At 27.2% G+C, this 19419-nt stretch overlaps 1 protein-coding gene across 8 annotated transcripts in view; it reads right to left on the bottom strand.

The window, feature by feature from the left end:
• LOC117168355 (trithorax group protein osa) overlaps nucleotides 1-19419 on the bottom strand; it is a 62662-nt gene that overhangs the window by 40142 nt on the left and 3101 nt on the right. For all 8 annotated transcript variants that reach the window (XM_033353935.1, XM_033353937.1, XM_033353938.1 and 5 more), the window contains exons 2-4: nucleotides 17362-17484; nucleotides 17072-17278; nucleotides 9229-9288 (exon numbers count right to left, since the gene is read on the bottom strand). In XM_033353935.1, the coding sequence (XP_033209826.1) occupies nucleotides 9229-9288; nucleotides 17072-17278; nucleotides 17362-17484 (390 nt within the window). The remainder of the gene's footprint in view (nucleotides 1-9228; nucleotides 9289-17071; nucleotides 17279-17361; nucleotides 17485-19419) is intronic.

Here is a 19419-nt window from a genome sequence, read left to right as displayed (position 1 = left end):
TTGTATAATTTATCAACGCAGAGAATGAACATACAGTTTTATTATTTTATTCGAAATTCAACAATTTTGTTAAAGATTGATATTTTATATTTTAAAATGTACTTGTTTTGTAGTAAGTTTGTGTTTTGGCAGGAAATTTTCACATTTTCGATTACATTTTTTTCTTTTTTGTCTGAAAGATCTTTCTTGGTTGGAAAACCGTCTTTTTTGTTTTAAATTGTATCTGCTATATACAATTGTAATATTCTTGGCTAAAAATGTTTGGTTGAAAAATAATCTTTACTGGTTGAACTTAACTGCATTTTAATTCAAAATGCTATTATTTATCAAAAATTTATCTTTTTTAATTAAAAATACGTGTATTTTGTCGAAAATTAATTAATTTGACTCAAAATTCAACTATGCTAATCTTCCTGACATTTCAACCCATCCTAACATACCCGTGACGTTATGCTACAATACTCACTCATCCGCGAAATATTTAGTTCGGTTTTTGATTCTATTATAGTGATTTTTAGTCGGAAAATTTATATCCGCTTGGCATCCATCAACCTCGCAATACCACGTGACAAACAAGCCAATCAGCGCGCAGCAGCATTTTCATAATTTTAGTTAAAAATTAATTTTCTTCTTGGTTAATTTTTTTTTAACTGACAGTAAACTTTTTTTATGTTAACTGGTGTTGACCACGTGGTGTTCAATTTTCACCGGAGCTAGAGGATCTTTTTTCTCTAACAAATATTTGTGGGAGTCCGCATGCAAATGGCCCTTGAGGTCAAAATTACAATTTCCTGGTTTGAGTAACTGATAATACAAGGACCTACAATGCATCTATTCCTATTGGGACTATTCTCATATTCAGAAAGTAACTAAGTATGTATATTTCATGTTTGAAAAAAGTATAACACGTGTGCTTATGGCACTTAAATTTAGATGCGTTTTCTCGAAAAACGATTTTTCGAACTTCAAACTTCAAAATTACACCAGTCACTCGTTTTTCAACTTAGAAGGTTAGTTTTCAGCCTAAAATTCCGGGAATTTATCCGGATTTATGACCCTATACGTTGCTTCATATCGGCCATAAGGGCCCTTTTCATGCGGACGCCCACATTACAAAATCATTACAAAAAAAATGTAATATTTATTATTACAAAATGATCAGTTGATAAAAACGTTTTTATTGGTTAAATCCAACTGTTTTTTATATTTAGTTAAAATATTTTTTGTTGAAATGTTGAAAATTCAACTGATTGTTTGAAAATTAACTTTTTTATTAAAAATTCACATTTTCGGATTGAAAGTTCAACTCTTTTGTAATACATACATTTTTTGGCCTGAAAATTTAACAATTTGGTAGAAAACTCAATTATAAGGTACAAAATTAAACTGTTTTTATAACATTCGTTTTTTTATTGAAAATAAACTCTCTTAAATAAAAATTTAAAATTCAACTATTTGGTTGAAAATTCATCTTTTCGGTTAAAAACTCAAATGTCTTGAAGAATGCTCATCTACCAGGTAAAAAATTGAACTATTTGGTTGAAAAATAATCTTTTTCTCTTGAGGCCTGAACTATTTTCTTGTAAGTTCGTCATTTTCCGTGAAATTTAACTGTTTTTTCTTTAAAATGAAAATCTTTTTCTTTATTAAAATGTCAACCACTAGTACACTCTTTGTAGAAAATTCGTATTTTTTCTTTGAAACTGAACTACTTGATCCAACGTTATACTTTAACAACCCCTAAATAAATTCACGAAATAAAATTAGTCGACAAAAATTACGTAAAATAGGTAGAATGGAGGGGGTGAAAACTTACGGAACCTAACAAAGGGGTATACCTGGTTCAGAATTTCAGAAAAAAAAACTTTATATAATTCATGCGAGGCCCTTAATCAGCTATTGAGACCATTTTTCGGTATGCTGTGATTTCTCGAAATGAGAGACTTTTAATTATTATTATATATTCATATTTTAACCAATTGGCGGAAAAGTTTTAAAAAAAATTTGTAAGCAAAAATCATAAAATAGTTTCTTTATTTTTATTATAACTATTTTGTTGTTGTTGAAATAGTAGCAAAATTGTGTCATCGTGCAAAAACAATTTCAAATAGTGTGAATATTGTGGTCAGTCCGAGGCCTACATTTAATTTAGAATCCTCAAGGAATATATACATACTTAAAAATGTGTTTAGTTTCAATATTCACAGAGTAACCCAATTTTTTAGCTCGAATTAAAAATGTTTGGAATTTAGATGAAAGAAGAGTACCTACCAAATGTGTACAAAAATACTCAAGCTTTAAAAATATACTTTTTATTTAAAGCTGAATAATCTAATTTACTTATTCATTATATTTGTTACTTTAATACGCTTCGAACATAATATAATAATTATATTGCAGAGATGTTAGAAGAAATTCCCCACCAGAGAGTCATTAGTCACAGACATTAACTCTACATAGTCATTAGGCAGTACTATCAAAATATAAGAATCAATAACCAATTCTCTAAAGTTTCTACTGAAAATTGAAGATTAATGTGCAGATTGATTAGACACCATTAAAATAGTTGAAACCAAATACAAAATGAATGAGATCGATCTGAATAACTTTATCCTATTGAAATAGTACAAACATTCCAATTACGTACTTTTGGGTTTTAGAGATCAGACTGAAAAACAGAACTATTATTAAAGAATGTTATAAAGAACTTAGGTGTGTTAAGTTATCTCTCAGTTAACTATGATCTCGCTTGAAGTAGAAATCAATAATTCTTTGAGCCCGAAAAATACAGCATAATTTTCTCAACACGAGAAAGAGAGGTTTCATTCCCGCTTTTAGAAAAACAAAAAAGCCTGAGCGACTTTTCATTTTCCCTGACCATTAATATGCAAAGAACAGAATTTTAGTGCTGTAACATTTTTAACATCGAATCTTTTATCAACGAAAAAACGAACTTACAGCTTGTTTATAAATTTTAAATTTATTTATTTCAACCAAAAGCAATGACTTTTCCACCAAAAAAGACGAATTTTCAATAAGACAGTTGAATCTTTAAAAAAAAAAAGTATGGCTTTTTAACAAAAGAATTACATTACAAAATAATATTATTATCAACAAAACATTTGAATTCCCTACCTGCAAAGACGAATTCTCAACCAAATGATCAAATTTTCATTAAAAGGAAATAAATTTTTATTCAAGAAGGACAAATTTTCTGTCCAAACCGATGAAGTATTAACGAAAAAGTTGAATTTTCAACTGAAAAATCCCCATTTCCAGTAAAAAATGTAAAACTTCAATTTTTAGGAGGGGAAATTATTGTTCAACAAAAAAAAAACGAATTTTCAGCCAAATAGATGAATTTTTAACTAAAATAAACAAATTTTAAACAAAAAAGAGGAATTTTCAACAAGCAAAGAGTTTTCAGTCAAGAACGAAGAAAATTTCTATGCAAATTGTTGAACTTTCAAGTTAAAAGACTAATTATTTGTAAGTCAGTTGAATGTTCAATTCAATTTGAAACCAAGAGCACTAATTCTACTCATTTTTGGTGGGTTTCTATAAAAAAGGTGAATTTTCAACGAAAAAAAAAACAAATTTGATTCAGAAATGAAAGTTAAATTTTCAGTTGAAAAAAAATTATTTTTAAGAAAAAAAAAACATATTTGCAACGAAATAATTAAGTTCTCGACCAAACAGATGAACTTTTAACAAGACAAAAAATAATTTTTTAACGTAGGAGTTCAACTTTTATCCATGTAATTATATAATAAACTTGAAATCAAAGAAAATGAGGTTTTGACTAAAATTATTAATTTTCAATAAGAACGTTATTTTATAACCAAGTGGTTTATCCTTCAAACAAGTAGATCAATTTTTAACAAAAAAATATGAATTATCAACGAATAATGTAATAGTAAATATTTTAACCGAGGAGGATTCTAATTTTATATGAAAACCCGCTGAATTCGACCTACATAAACAGTTTTTCAACAAAACAATTAAATTTTTGACCAAATAAGGTGACTTCTTAAAAAATAGTTTTAACAACAAATTATTAACCCTAAGCTGATTTTTCAATCTACAAAGATGAATTTGCAACTAAATGGTCAAATTTTAATCAAGAAAAAGGTTAATTTTCAATCCGAAAGGACGAATTTCCTGCCCAATAAAATTCCCACACTTTTCCCTGATTTCCTTCACCTATGACCACCCTGGTAAATACATTTTTTCAAAGAAGTATTTTTTAAAGTAAGCAAAGGAAGTACGTAAGTACATAAAAATAGAGAAAATATGCCAAAAATAGGAGAAACGGGAGAAATTGTTGGATAGAACGAGAAACTTTTTGAAAAAGAGGGAAAAAACAATAAGGATAGGGGAATGACTGTGAAATATTTGTTGGTACCCTTGAATTGTGGGACCCGGGTATTTGCTACGCTTGAGCCGGCCCTTAATCCGGCCATGACGGTGCGTTGCCTGCTATGCCTGCTTCCTCTCTCTCGCCAGCTCTCGCAACCTGCCCATGCTCGGTGCCCGTCATCCCGTCGGCGGCCGCGCCGCACCACTCGCCCCCTAATCGATTCCCCTACCTTCCCTCCCACCAACCACCGCCAACCGCCCTCAACGCAATCACTCCTCCTTCCCTTCCCAACAATCCTTCCATCCTTCTTCCCATTCTCACCGATCAAAACTGCCTGCTTCCCATTCCCATTTCTTAATCTCTATTCTCTATGTCTATTCTTTGCCATTTTCACCCTTTTTCTCTAGCGACAGAAGAAATTAATGTTTTCAAATGCCAGCTTAGAAAACGCTTCTTATTCAACTCAAGAACATCGCATTTCGTTTCTTGCCTCGGCAAAACTCCTTTCTATTTTCAAAACGAGAACGAATACAAAATTATTTTCAATGCTATTTACTCAATTTCTTTAAATTTGCTACTAACTTGATGTATTCCTTTTATAATCTTCATCAAATTGACTATTAAATAATAATAATAAATCTGAGTAACCTTGCAATTTAACTATAATCATGTAGAACATTAAATGAACTACTGAAGATAAAGGCCGAACTTGTGTTTGAATTCCACCTTATATAAGTTTCTCCTAAAATATTCCTGTAGTTAAACCATGTATGAATAGTTGAATACTAATTATACGAGGCAGGGAATGTAAATACAGGATCTATTTTCTACATTAAAAAAAAGTTTGAAAGCTTTTGAGAAAGAAAAAGGCTTTTCAATATTGTATTACCTTTTTAAATTAATCTTCTCTTCAATTTAATTTACATTTATTGGATGTGTATGCATGTATATATATATATATATGTGTGTGTGTGTGTTTCTTTTATTTACACTGTGCGACCATGCGGCTTCTGCAATACGCGTGCTAACCTTACACGCGTTTTAGGCGATTTTAGGTTAGGTCTTGAACCCAATACAACGATAATAATACGAGGCACGAATCACGATAAGATCTTCCTTGTGTGTGAGAAACACAATCGTTTCCGCCACTACTTGTTACCGCCTAACCACAACGTGGAAACGCAATGCGTATTTCTCGTTAAAAATTTTAATCACTCAGAATTATTCTAGCGTATTTCGTGGACATTCAAACTTCAAAAAAAAAAAATTAAGACCATTTCCCGTTTTCCCAGTCAAAAGTTAAATTGTTTCAAGTTAACATTTTGAAAATAATTAAACATTTCAGAACTCCAAAGTAAAATATACCCTGTAAATTATTTTTAAAGTGATTACCATATTCCTAAGATTTGAAATCGAAATCTATTATTCCATTTTCAACAAACCAGTGAAACTTTCAATCAAAGAAGATCAATTTTCAGCACAATAACACGAATTTTCAACAGAAGAGTTTTCTAGCTTAAAAGGCAAATATTTTAGACATCTGATTTATAAACCTGAAAACATTAATTTGCAACAAAAAAGTGAATTCTCTACCAAGTAGTTGAATTTCCACCAAACACAGGCCCTTAAAAAATTAGGATATTTCAACAAAATACATGAATTTACAACTATAAAAGACCAAGTTTTAATTAAAAGTATAAATTATCAATCAAAAATGCAATAGTTAGATTTTTAGTTTTAAAAATACGTACTTTCAACATACTAGTTTAATTTCCAACTAAAAAGATTAATTTTCAACTAAATCATTAATCTTGAACAATAACTAAATACATTTTCAACAAAACAATTCAACATTCAACTAATTCGTTGTATTTTTAACCAAAAAAACTTGACGTTTATATCAAGAAATGAATTTTTAATCCAAAAGGATGGATTTTTAATATAAAACCACGGATTTTCAGCAAAACAGTTGAATTTTTAACCCAAGAAAATGAATTTTCAACTAAAACGATGAATTTGCAATAACAACATTATTTTGTAACAAAAGAGCTCAAGAAACAATCAAATAATAGAATTTTTAACCAAAAATATGACTCCTATAAAGAGAAGAATTTTTGATCCAAAAGGACGAATTTTCTTTATGAAAAGGTTGATCTTCAATAAACAGTGACTTAATAACAAGATAGTGTAATTTTCAAAAAAACAACGAAGTATTTAACCAAACAGTTGAATTTACAACCAAATAGTTGAAATTTATATAAAATGAAACGAATTTTCAACTAAATAGTTGAATCTTCAGGCCAGAAGGACGAATCTTTTACAATAAAGATACATTTTTAACCATGAAAGTTAAATTTTCTAACAAAAAGATTAACTTTCTACCAAAAGTTGAATTTTCAATCCAAAAGCACGAATTTTTCAGAAAACGGTTGAATTTTCGACAAAAAAGCATTTTAAACAAAATAGTTGAATATTTGTCAAAATAATGAAATTTTCCACCAAAAAGTAGAAATTTTAACCAAAAGAGACGAATTTTGAACTCAAAATATAATAGCCGACCTTTGAAATAAAAAAATTGAGTTTTAATTAAAAAACCAAACTTTTACCAAAAATGGATCAATCCTGGACCAAAACATGAAACTAGACTTTTAAAATAAAATGAATTAAGTCTTAAACATAAGATACATTTCTAATTAAAACAAATGATGAATTTTCAATTAAAAAGTTCGAATTTCTTATCCAAAAAGACAAATGTAACAAAACCGTCGAATTGTTGGCCAAGAAAGTAATTAAATTTTAAACCAAATAGTAGAATTTTTAACCAAAAGAGATTAATTCTGAACCAAGAATATAATAGACTTTTTAATTAAAAATATTTAGTTTTCAACTATGAAAGATGAATTTTCAACAGAAAAATGAAATTTTCAACAAAATATTATAAATTTTGACAAAATTGAAGGAGTTCTGCACCAAAAATATGATAGTAGCCCTTATCAATTATAAATAATTAACTTACAAATATAAAAGATGAATTTTTGAGCAAAAAATAGGATGAATTTTTAATTGAAAAGGTCGAATGTCCTATCTAAAAAGACAAATGTTTAACAAAGACCGTTGAACATTTAGACAAAAATATGACTTTTTAACGAAGAAGTTGAATTTTTCAGAAAATAATTAAATTTCCAATTTAATAGCAGCATTTCTTGTGAAGAAAATTATATGATTAAAATAATTCAACATATCAATTTAGAGTTGGCGAATAACGAAAACCAACTTCAACTTAGCGAAACTACAAAATATTCTGAAGCCTTTTTCAAAATTCGTATATGAGGATAAAAAAGCCCAGGTTCTCCGGTACCAATGTACAATTTACAGGGTGATCAAATGAAGAACTGATTTAAATATTCAACAATTTTTTAATCTGGTATACTACCTATATGTCTCCCATAAAAACTCGAAAACTCGTCAATCTTTTTAAATCCCTTGAAATCTTTCATATCCCTTCAAACCTTATAATTTCTTTAAAAATCCTATGAATAAATTATGGTGAAATCCCTTAAGGTCCTTTAAATATCTTTGGCATCCTGAACGCCTTCTTAAAATCCTTCGTGATTTTTGGAAATCCTAATTTCTTCTGAAATTAAATGAATCCCTTAAATATTGCAAAATTCCATGAAATCTTTGAGATCTTGTAAATCTTACGAAATCATTTGAAATTCTTCAGAAATTTACATATCATAGAATTCCTCCGAATATTTTTCTTTAAAATGCTTTGAAAATTTAAAAATTACTTCAATATTTTGAAATGCAATACAACATCTTGAAATCTTTAACATATTTAAAATTGTCTCTAAAAATGTTTGAATCATTGAAATCCTATGAAACACCATGAAATCCGCAGGAAATTCTCAAGTCTATTTTTAAATCCATTTCATTTACTCTCTAATGTCACTTAAAATCCTTTGGTATCTTTGAATCTCTTTTAAAATCGTTTCGGTCTGGTAAAATATGTACAAAACCCTCGAAAACTTCTTGAAATATCTTAAAATCCTCTAAAATCCCTTAGAATCTTTTTAAACATTCTAAAAGCTTCGAAATTACATAAAATCCTTTCACAACCATTGCACTGTTTAAAGTATTTTAATTCCTATAAAATGTTGCTTTTTAAGATGTCAGCAATGTTAGTTTGTGCAATCTAGCGAAGAAATTTGCACTAAGATTTATGGCTCTTCAAATACCAACATGAGTGTTTAAACTATTTGTGACGGTAAAAAAATGATTTTTCAGGAAAAAAAGTACCGTTTTTTAAACTGATACCCAATAGTTTCAAACTAATGGCGCGGTTATCACTACATTCAACATTTAATATTAAAAATGGAAAAGGTCTTGAATTTAAATAATTTTAACTGAGAACGTTAAAAATTAAATAATTTAAAATAGAATTCTTGAAAATCATATGCTTTCAAATTTAAGTAGTTAAAAACATTCTTGAATTTCAAATTTAAAACAATGTTTTCTGAATTTTATGTTATAAGCATTTAAAATATTGAATAATTTTAAAACTGCAAACATTTTAAATTCAACCATATTGTCAATTAAAGCTGTCCAAAATTAAATGATTTCAAATTGAAAGCAATTGGGACAAAATAATTTCTTATTTAAAGTAAAAAAAAGAGCGAAGGATATTTTATAATTTAAATTTAATGAAAAATAAGTTTAATAATCTAATCTTCGACAATCAAATACTATCAGTTCGAACAACTCGGAATGCTAATACGGTTAATTTTTTAAAGCACCTAATTTTAAATTGCTTTTGAATTTAAACCTGTTGAATCTTGAATTCCTAAAAATAAAAATAAAACACTCACCCCTGAATCAATTCCTTGAGTATTTGGAGTTGTTGATCGTTGCTGCATGCTATGAAAATTCTGTAACAAAAAAAAAAAAAAGAAACTGTAATTTCCGCTAAAAATAATCAGTCTTTGGCTAATTTTGTTATATTTAGTGACCAATAGCAGATTAAGTTTAATTAAGACATACATTATCCAATCGAATGTTATATGATTAATGTTTCTATTATCATAAACAATGTTCTAGTTAACATTCATAATTAACGACTTCGTTTTGCTGAAGCTGAAAATATAACATATATTGACCTGGTTACTTTGTTTCTCCCGCTATGAAATTGTTTTCACATGTTTCAGTTACGATTCTAAAATGAATGAATGAATGTATTCATTTTGATTTGTTTAGTTCAATTAACAGTGTTTACTTACACTTAGAATATAAAATGAGATTTATACATTTTTAAATGTTTGTTTAACATATAGATATATAAAGAAGGTGAATATCAATCATGAATTTTTAATTTAATTCATTGCTACATTACACAGCAGAATATTTTAGTTTAATTTTAAGATAAAAGTATTCAAAATATAATTTTATAATGATGAATTAATAATTAGATGTACATGGAAGGCCTGAATGAGGAAAACGATAATAAGCTTCTTTGTATATTTACAAACCACTAACAGAAATAAAACGAGGAAGTGATTTAAAAATGTAGATTCCTTTAACTAGTTTAAGCGAATGATTCAACATAGCGGCTGTAACATTTTCAATTTGCCGAAAATTCGTCAAATACAATTAGCTACACATTTAAAATCAATAAATAAGAAGCACTGCATACCTCAAAATAATTTCAAATTATAAATAAAAAATCTGATACAGAAACGTATGTATCTTTAATTAAAATATTTAAACATTTCAAAGTATGTAAGGACACGAGTGTGTCAGTATTTTATATAGTAATTTTGGTTACCTTGTAAACTAATTTGGAACTGGCGCGAACAATTCGTTGCAATTAACAATTGAATAAACTTATAAAAATTAAGCTTATTTTCGTTAAAAAAAAAATAAATAAACAAAATAGTGGTTTTCATTTTTGGTCAAAATTGAAATGTATAATAGAATTTAATTAACCATATCAACATTTAAACTATTTAACCTTCTTTACGGTTTCTTTATATTTTATTTTGCAGTTTTGAACCTGATCAAATTTTTGTTTGACAAAAAATAACGTTCACTCTAATGTATTAACACCACTGATTTTTCAAACATACTTCTTCCATTTTAAGGCTTTTTCTGCAATTGTTACACATCAAAGGTACATCTCAATATGAAAATATTTTTAAATTTCCAAGCTCTAAAAAAATTATTCAAAAGACTGAACTGTTCTGATACCCAAACATGAAAGCAGACAAACATAAAAGCGTTGAAACATGAGCTAAAACAACTTCGCTGAAGATGAAAACATATGAATTTGTTTTTTCTTGTAGAAACTTGACCAAAGTCTTTGCACATTTCGTTTTAATTATAATAACTAAATTAGCGAATTAAGAATATTAGAGGAAATTTAATGGAATTCGAAGGAATTGAAACGAATTTAAGTAAATTACCCTGATTTCGTCGAATTCCATTAAATTCTTTATAAATTTCTGTTATTCTCTTATTCCTCTGAAATTCTCTTAAATTCAGGCCATTTCTTTTAAATTTGCTAGATTTCAAAGATACGCTATACTTGTACGCATAGTATTATTTTTAATTTCAAAATTTTTTATTTTTAGGAGATTTTTTATACTTCAGATAGTGTTAAATTCTAATACTAGAATAAATTTTACAAATAATTTTCAGATAAATTGTATAATTAATTTTATTATAAGCTAAATCAGAGACATTCCATTTCATTTAGCCGAAATCGGTTGTGGCTTGATTTCCTTTTTTTATATTCAACTTTAATAATACAGAATGTTTTTTCAACTTCATCACATAAATTTAATAAATTACTTTATTCCTATTTATTATTGGGAAGCAATGCCGGAAAATTGTGTTTCTGTAGCCGTGTTTCAACTATCTATGCTGAAATACGAAAATTTTTGTTATCAAATTCAACAACAGAAGCTTTGCTAAAAACTCGTTGAGAAAAATGAAAAATTCAAAATTTAAAATTCAAAAATTAATATTTCGATAGAAAAATTCTCGGGAACAACGCAAAATTTGTAGATGGTTAAAATAAAGAAGTGAAATAAGGAAAACCTCTAAAGTGTCGAATTTCGAAGCGAAATTTTGCAGATTTCAGCATAAAAAGATGAAAAAGGGATTACAACTATTAAGAGTCTGGCCGAAAATAAAGCTTACGAGGTAAATAATAATTTCAAAAATTAAAAGTCTTTTTGCGTATAAATTTTAAGACGCGTGGACCGACAAAACGCATTCTTCCGAAAAGGATATTGGGATGCAAAATTTTCTTGTGATTTTGGGCATCATATATAAAGAATTACTAAAAGAAAATTTGATAACTGACAATTAAGAGAAAAGCTAGAATTTTTCCGACATCAAATAAGAGTAATTAATTAAAGAAAATCCGAGAACAGAAATTTTAGTAAAAATTAAGAATTTTTCCGAATATCAAATACAGCTTATTTCATTAAAATAATAAATATGTGGTTATAAAGATTTAATTCAATTTAAACTAATGTACTACTGTATGAATCCTATAATTGAACACCTAAAAATGGTTTTAACTTTTTAAAATTTAAATGTTCGTTTATCAAGATGGCGATTCATCGCACGTTTTTAAATTCCTTTTTTTTCCCGGCCAAGTTTGTCAATTTTCCCGGTAAACTAAAGTAACATATTCATATTGGTCGCAAAACGCAAACATTCATTTTAAATCATCACGCTCATTCTGAACATCCTTTAACACAACAGAGCCAAAAATTACAAAATAAATGAATTTTAAAATAGAATTATGAATGTTTAACTAAAAACAACAAAAATTTTTCAACAAAGTACATCAATTTTATGGAAATAGTCGAATTCAATGAAATAGTTTAATTTTGAACAGAAGAAGGAATATTTACATTTTAACTATAAAAAAAATTAATTTTCATTTTCGCTGATAAATTTTTAACTAAAATTATGAATCCTCAACTGGAATAGTTGAATTTTAAACAACAAAATGAGTTTTCAACTAAAACAATCTTGATGCAAACTCCTGTTAAAAACAATAATCCAAAGAACAAATATGGACCACAACGAACAAACAAAAACCAAAAATTCTATTGTAATCTAAAAAGAAAATTTTTCGGACAAAAATAAAAAACGTTAAATAGGATTCTTAATTTTGATTTTAATCTAATTTAAATTTCTTACATTTTGTTTTAAAACAATCTTCAACTGAAATAGTTGAACTTTCAACGAAATAAAAAAATGTGTTTAATAATAAAAATTAATTGTCAACCAAAACTTACACAATTAAGTTTTAAACTTAAAAAACAATGTTAACCAAAAAAGACGAATTTTTCACTAAAAAAAAATCATTATTTAACAATAAATTGAGCAATTAATAAAATGGTTAAACTTTCAGTAAAAAATTCTTTTTCATCCAAAGAAAAAACAAGCTTTCTATTAAATAGCTCAGTTTTCAACCAAAGAAATTAATTTTTAATTAAAATTATGATTCTTCAATAAAAAAATTCATTTTCAACTAAAATGATAAATATTTAACTGGAATGCTTGAATTTTCTACCAAAAAGAAGAATTTTTTATCTTTTTAAACTTTCAAAGAAAAAAATCCTTTTCTACCAAAAAAAGTCGATTTTTTAAAACAAAATACTTGAGTTTTTAACAAAATAAATGGATTTTCAATTTAAAAAGACACATTTGCATACAAATTGTAGAGTTTTGAACTAGAATAGTTGAATTTTTAAGAAAATAAAGTTAAATTCCCAAAGAAAAATGTATATTATAATTCAGAAATATGCCCTCTTCAAAATACTACTTCTACTCCAAAAACTAATTGAAGTACTTTCCTTTTCTAAACTTTGGAAGAAGGAACTTGTAAATTGTTACGAATTTGGACTTGGAACAGGGATTTTTTAAACTCCTTTCTTCTAAATCCAAGTTTTAATTCTTGAAACAAATTCTCTTTCGATATCAAAAATTTCCTGTACCAAGGGAAATTGTATTTCTTTACTGAAACTCATCTTCTACACTATAAAAGAACGATCATTAATTTCACTCATATACCTTGCAACTATAGATCAAGTATAAATAACTTTTTAAATTGATCAAAATTACTAAAATAATGAAAAAGAGCATTTTTCTACGATCAGAAGTAAATTCCCGGGTTTTTCCTTCAATTCCCGGTTAAGTTACCACTGTTTTTATAAACATTAAAAATGAAAGTGCCTATGGCAGTCCTACTTACGGAGAAAAAAAGGGGGATAGGTAAAAAATGGGACGGACTGTCAACCCGGAAAGTTTCTTAAAACAGTTTGGCTGTTTTAATCAAAGAAAAAAATTCCCGGTCTGTTCCAGGTTCACATTCATTACGGCCAATGAAATTTTTAAAATTTGAACTCTTAAAGGTAAACATACTTCCATTTGAAGTAATAAAACACGAACTGCAAATTAAAGCACTCAAAGAAGAACTCTTGAATTTGAAATGATTTAAAATGGAAGTTTTAAAAGTTTTTAAATTAAAAAATGCTATATTCAAATCCTCAATAATTTACACGCATAAAACGGAAGTTAGGTACTAACACTTTTCAATTGAACAATTTAAAAAGAAATGCAGAAAAACAGCAAAATTTTGAAAATTTAATTTTTTTAAATTATAGAGTTCAAAGGTTCAAATTCAGTACTAAAAATATAAATTCACATTACCATTCTCACTGTTCTAAATTGAACAATCAAGCAATGACCTCCAACATTTTCAAAATTATATTATTTTAAGGAATTTTAAGTTAGAAACATTAGAAGTTCAAAAATTTAATTTTTTTAACTGAACACTTTTTAAATTAGAAGGTTAATTATTTTCATTTCAAAATCTCTTAAACATCCTTGAAAAGCTTCAACATTTTATTTTAAAATATTACAGATTCTCTTTTGGCAATTTTGGACCTTTTTTTAAATCTTTTTAAATAACCTCTTAAAATAATTATTCAAAATGAAGAAACATTTTTAATTTTCCTATGAATCTTAAGAGAATTTTTTTTTTCTTTTGAAGCCTTTTAGAATTCTTAAAAAGCTTCTACATTGTTTATTTGAATTCTTTAAAAATCTACATTTTGTTTTGACTTAGGCTGTGGCTATTTGCACCGAAATTTCGGTACGAATAACCAAATTTTGTTGATAAACACACGTTTTTTAAATTATTTAAAATACAGTTCAATTTTTTTCTAAAAAAAAAAGTGTTTAATTGTTATTTATACCTTAAAATTCAACAATTTCACTCACAAAATAAAGATTTTTCAAATAGAACAATAAAAATTGTACCGCTCCAAGTTTAAAAGATCTTCGAAATTTTAACGATTCAAGGTTTCAATTTACTCGTCTTAAATGAGCGGTAAAATATTGCTAAATATTAAATATCTATTCTTTTTCTTGATTCAAAAATGTCAAATTAAACGGGATAAACATTGAATATTTTAGACTGAAACCACATTTTGAATGTAATAAAAACCTTTAACTACGAATATATTATTATTCACTTTTTAATGCTTAAAGTATAGATCCATTTTAAAAATTATTTATTTATTTATATTCACAGTTGACAAAAAAAAAATGTTTTATCCCACATTTTTAACTGCAAACGCTTTTAATTTTCAACTGCATTTGGAAATTCTTTAAAGTAAAAATGTAATCTTAAAAATAAAAATGGAACATTTTTGAAGTGAACGATTTTTAAATTAAGCATTTTAAACTCAATGATATCATAATTGAAAAAGATAATAATTCAACTAATTATTTTTTTAAACTGTTAAAATCGAACTTGGGACAGATTTTTATTCTAAAAATTTGTAAAATTCCCGGACAAAAAACCAATTCAGTGCCATTTCCTGGTTTTTCTCGGTTTCAAACAAATTCCTGGGGATTTTCCGGTTTCCCAGACCACCAAACAACCTGTTTTAGTTTGAAAATTTATCTTTTTGTGCAGAAATTTCACTTTTTTTGGTAAAAAATGCAAATTGGTTAAAAATTAATCTGTTTCGGTTGAAAACGAACTATTTTGTTAAAAATTCAACTGCTTTGTACAAAATTCATAATTGAGCATCGAAAATTCAATTATTAGATTAAAAATTTATTTATGTTGTTGACACTTTGCGTTTCACGTTAAAAAATCTAATTATTTGGTTTAAAATTGAATTCATTTGTTGAAAATTCAACTGTCTGGCTAAAAAGGAACTTTTTTTGTTAAAAATTCAACCATTCGTATTTTCGGCCCAGGCAAAAAATTGGAATACTTCCTTTTTTTTTTAATTATTAACTGTTATATTTATCGTCGAAAATTTTAAAGTTTAGCTAGAAATTCTTTTGAGTCAAGAATTAATTTTTTTAACCACAAATTTTAATATTTTCTTGAAAATTGAACTGTTTTGTAGAAAATTCTTATTTCTGCCTCTTCAATTCAACAATGCTGTAGAACTTTTAATTGTTAGCTTAAAATAGTTATTTTGTTGACAATTCGTCTTTAAGATTAAAAATCTTATTATTTGGTTTGAAATTGAATTCATTAGTAAAAAATGAAATTTTCTGGTTAAAATGAACTTTTTAGCTAAAAAAATTCAATTAATTTGTAGAAAATTCATATTTCTGACAAGAAAAAAATTCGTATTTACGCCACGAACATTGAACAATTTAGTAAAAAATTAAACTATTAGGTTGCAAATTTGCGTATTTTGTTGAAAATTAATCTTTTTGGTTAAATTGAATATTATTTTTTCTTAACTGAAAACGTAACTATTTCAATTAAATATTGCATCAGTTTAGTGGAAAATTCCTGCCTTAGGCTGGAAATTAGTTTTTTTTTTAAACCGATAATTAAACTATTTAAAAAATTATCTTTTTAAGTTGAAAATTCGTCTGTTAGGTAGAAGACGCTTCTTGGTTGAAGATTAATTTTTTGGTTTAAATTCAACTATTCCAGTTGAAGATTCATAATTTTAATTAAAAATTCATCACTTTGTTCGAAAATTTAACTATTTCCATTTAATATTATATCATTTTAGTTGAAAATTCATCATTCTGGTTGGAATTCTGGTTTATAACTGAAAATTCTACTTTTTGGGAAAAATAACTATTAAATTTTTTGTAGAAATTAATCGTCTTTACTGAAAATTAATCTTTTTGATTTAAAATTTAGCTATTCCAGTTGAAGATACATAATTTGAGTTAAAAAATTCTTATTATTAAAATATAATCTCTTAAAAAAATATATATAAAATCTTACTATTTGCTTTAAAATTAAATTCAGTTGTTATATTAACAGTTGATTAAATAAAAAGGCTTTTTAACCAACATTGTCAACTTCAAACGCTTTTAATTGTTAAGGTCCTCAAAAACGCATTTTAAAATTCTTTAAATTAAAAATGCACGCTTAAACATACAAATCTAGAATAGAAATTTTTTGAAGTGAACGATTTTTAAATTACTTACTGTAAACTGAATGATATCACAATTGTAAAAGATAAAAATTCAACGAATTATTTTTTGAAACTCTTAAAATCGAACTTAGGACAGTATTTTCTTCTAAAAATTGGTAAAATTCCCGTTCAAAAAATAAATTCACTGTCATTTGCCGGTCTCAAAAAATTCCCGGTCCAGCGGCCATCCTGTAAAATCAGAAAATTAAACATGAAGCCATACCTGCGGTTGGCCGGTCGGCTGTGGTTGCGGCGAGGCAGAAGGAGGTGGTGCTGGAGATTGAGAAAGAGCACGTTGTGGAGACTGGCTAGAGGGGCTGGTTTGATTTGTCGGTGGAGGAGGAGGATTTGGTGGTCCACCTTGATTCCAACCTCGTTGATCCGAATATATACTTGAAGGGTGTCCACCTTGTGTGGCGTAGGAATTCATCTACAAATTATCAAATTAGTTACTTCACATCTTCAAAAAAATACCAACACTTTGAAATTTAAATTATATTTGTCCTCCATTACCTGATGATGACCATAGGGCGAGTGAGGTCTTGCTGGAGAAGAGTAACGCTGTGTATATGGTTGATATGGCATGGGTGTTGGTGAACTTGGACCTCCAGGTCCAGGATGCAATCGGGGCGAACCCTGAGAAACATAGGCATGTAAGTCTTGATTTATTAAGAAAAAGATACTACTATTTCTGCACGGAGAGAAATTTCAATAGATTAATTCACGGAAGTACCCCTTGATCTTATTCCAGCTTTAGTGCAAGAACTAAGATCTCGGAACTCTTGTTTTTAAAGCAAGTAACCGGATAAAATGTCTCTGAAAATCTCCATGAGTAATCTGTATCTTGAGTAAATTACATAAATTAATGGCTCCTTTTTATAAAATGCCGAATCTGCAAAGTTAGAAGAAATCATTTAAATTCCGCAATCCCAAAATCTTAAAAAATCCGAATTATCGATGTAAAATTCCAAATTTCACTCTGACTTCCACATAATTTAAAAACAAGCAATAAAATATCGATTTAATGTTAATTTTAGGTTGAATTTAAATTTTAATTTATATTTGGCGTTCTTATTATTTTTTTCTTCTTCTAAATTATGGTATGATACATTTAAAAAAGAGTTGGTTGATCTTTTTGTCTCTGTTTCTATTGGAGGCAGAAGGGTTTTTTGAATAGTAAAAACTGAAAGGATGTATACAATAGGTCAATTATTTTCTGAAATTGAAACTCTATGGGTGAATTAACCAATTAATTTATCAATATAGTAGTATGTGCCGATATTGTTGATCGATTCTCTCTCTATGGAGTTAGTTTTAAAGTATTTTGATAAAATAAACAAATGGAGCGTGCTCTAAAAGTGTATTAAACGCCATCTGCCATAAGGTGCATTTTGTACCTATATACACATATTAGATGACCCTTATGACAAGTGGCGCATAATGCACTGTTGCAGAGCACGCTTCGAATGTTTGCATACCTGCTCATATTTACTTTCAGCTCCTATTGCTACTATTTGTACGACAAATTTAGTTATGAATTCATATGAAAATTAAATCATCTTCATAGCATCACCGTGATTCTTCTAATCTAAATACAACTTTTATCAGAAATATCTAATTTGAAATGACAGTTTTTCCTTTCTTAAATTAGTAATTAATCAAATTTTTTCTTTGAAATATAAAATATCTTTAAAGAAGCGCCTAAAATATATTTATTCACTATTTCTCTACATTATTAATAATAAATCAATGTAATTGAGAATTTAGAGAGTAATCCATCGTCCTATTACCAATAGAATTGTTCAGCTGAAATATGTTTCTAGTTTAAAGCCTAACGATTTCGATGGTAATGTTATTTGGAACAGAAAAAAATGGTTACGCAAGTTTCTAAACAATTTGTTTCTATTACACAACTGAGTCACATTAGTTATTTTAAATTTTGGTTGAACTAACGAAATATTATGGTTTTTCCCTTAATATAGCATTTTAGAAATGCAGCCCTTCAAAAATAATAACGGTATGTCATTATTCACAGTAATCGGTAAATTGCATGATTTTCCTCAATCAGAACACACCATGTATAAATAAACAACGATTTTGTCAACTTTGACTAAATCTACAGAGAAAAGCTTGAAAGTGGCTTTATTAACTTTCTTGCTTTTATAAATTTAGTATATATTTTGTTATGAAAACTTTTTTTTCCATGAAACCATATTTTGCATGTTTCTGAAAATTTAAATTCGTTTGGAAATATAAAGTACTTTCTTTTCAGTTTATAGGGATTCAATAAATTTATTCTAACAAACAATACAAATTTTCAACTAAAATGATAAACATTTAACTGGAATAGTTGAATTTTCTAAGAAAGAGATAAATTATCAACCAAAATTGACTTTCTATCATAAAATACGAATTTATAAAAAAAGACAAGAATTTTGAACCAAAAAGTTCAACTTTAAACTAAAACAAATCAATTTTTAACAAAAAATTAAAAAGTTAAATTTTCAGTTGAAAAAATTAATTTTTAAACAAACTAATAAATTTTTAACTAAAATTATAAATCTCTAACTG

Source organism: Belonocnema kinseyi, chromosome 2, assembly GCF_010883055.1.
Source record: "Belonocnema kinseyi isolate 2016_QV_RU_SX_M_011 chromosome 2, B_treatae_v1, whole genome shotgun sequence".
Lineage (NCBI taxonomy): Eukaryota > Metazoa > Arthropoda > Insecta > Hymenoptera > Cynipidae > Belonocnema > Belonocnema kinseyi.
The sequence above is the reverse complement of the archived record's forward strand: the minus strand, read 5'-3'. Positions and strand labels throughout refer to the sequence as shown.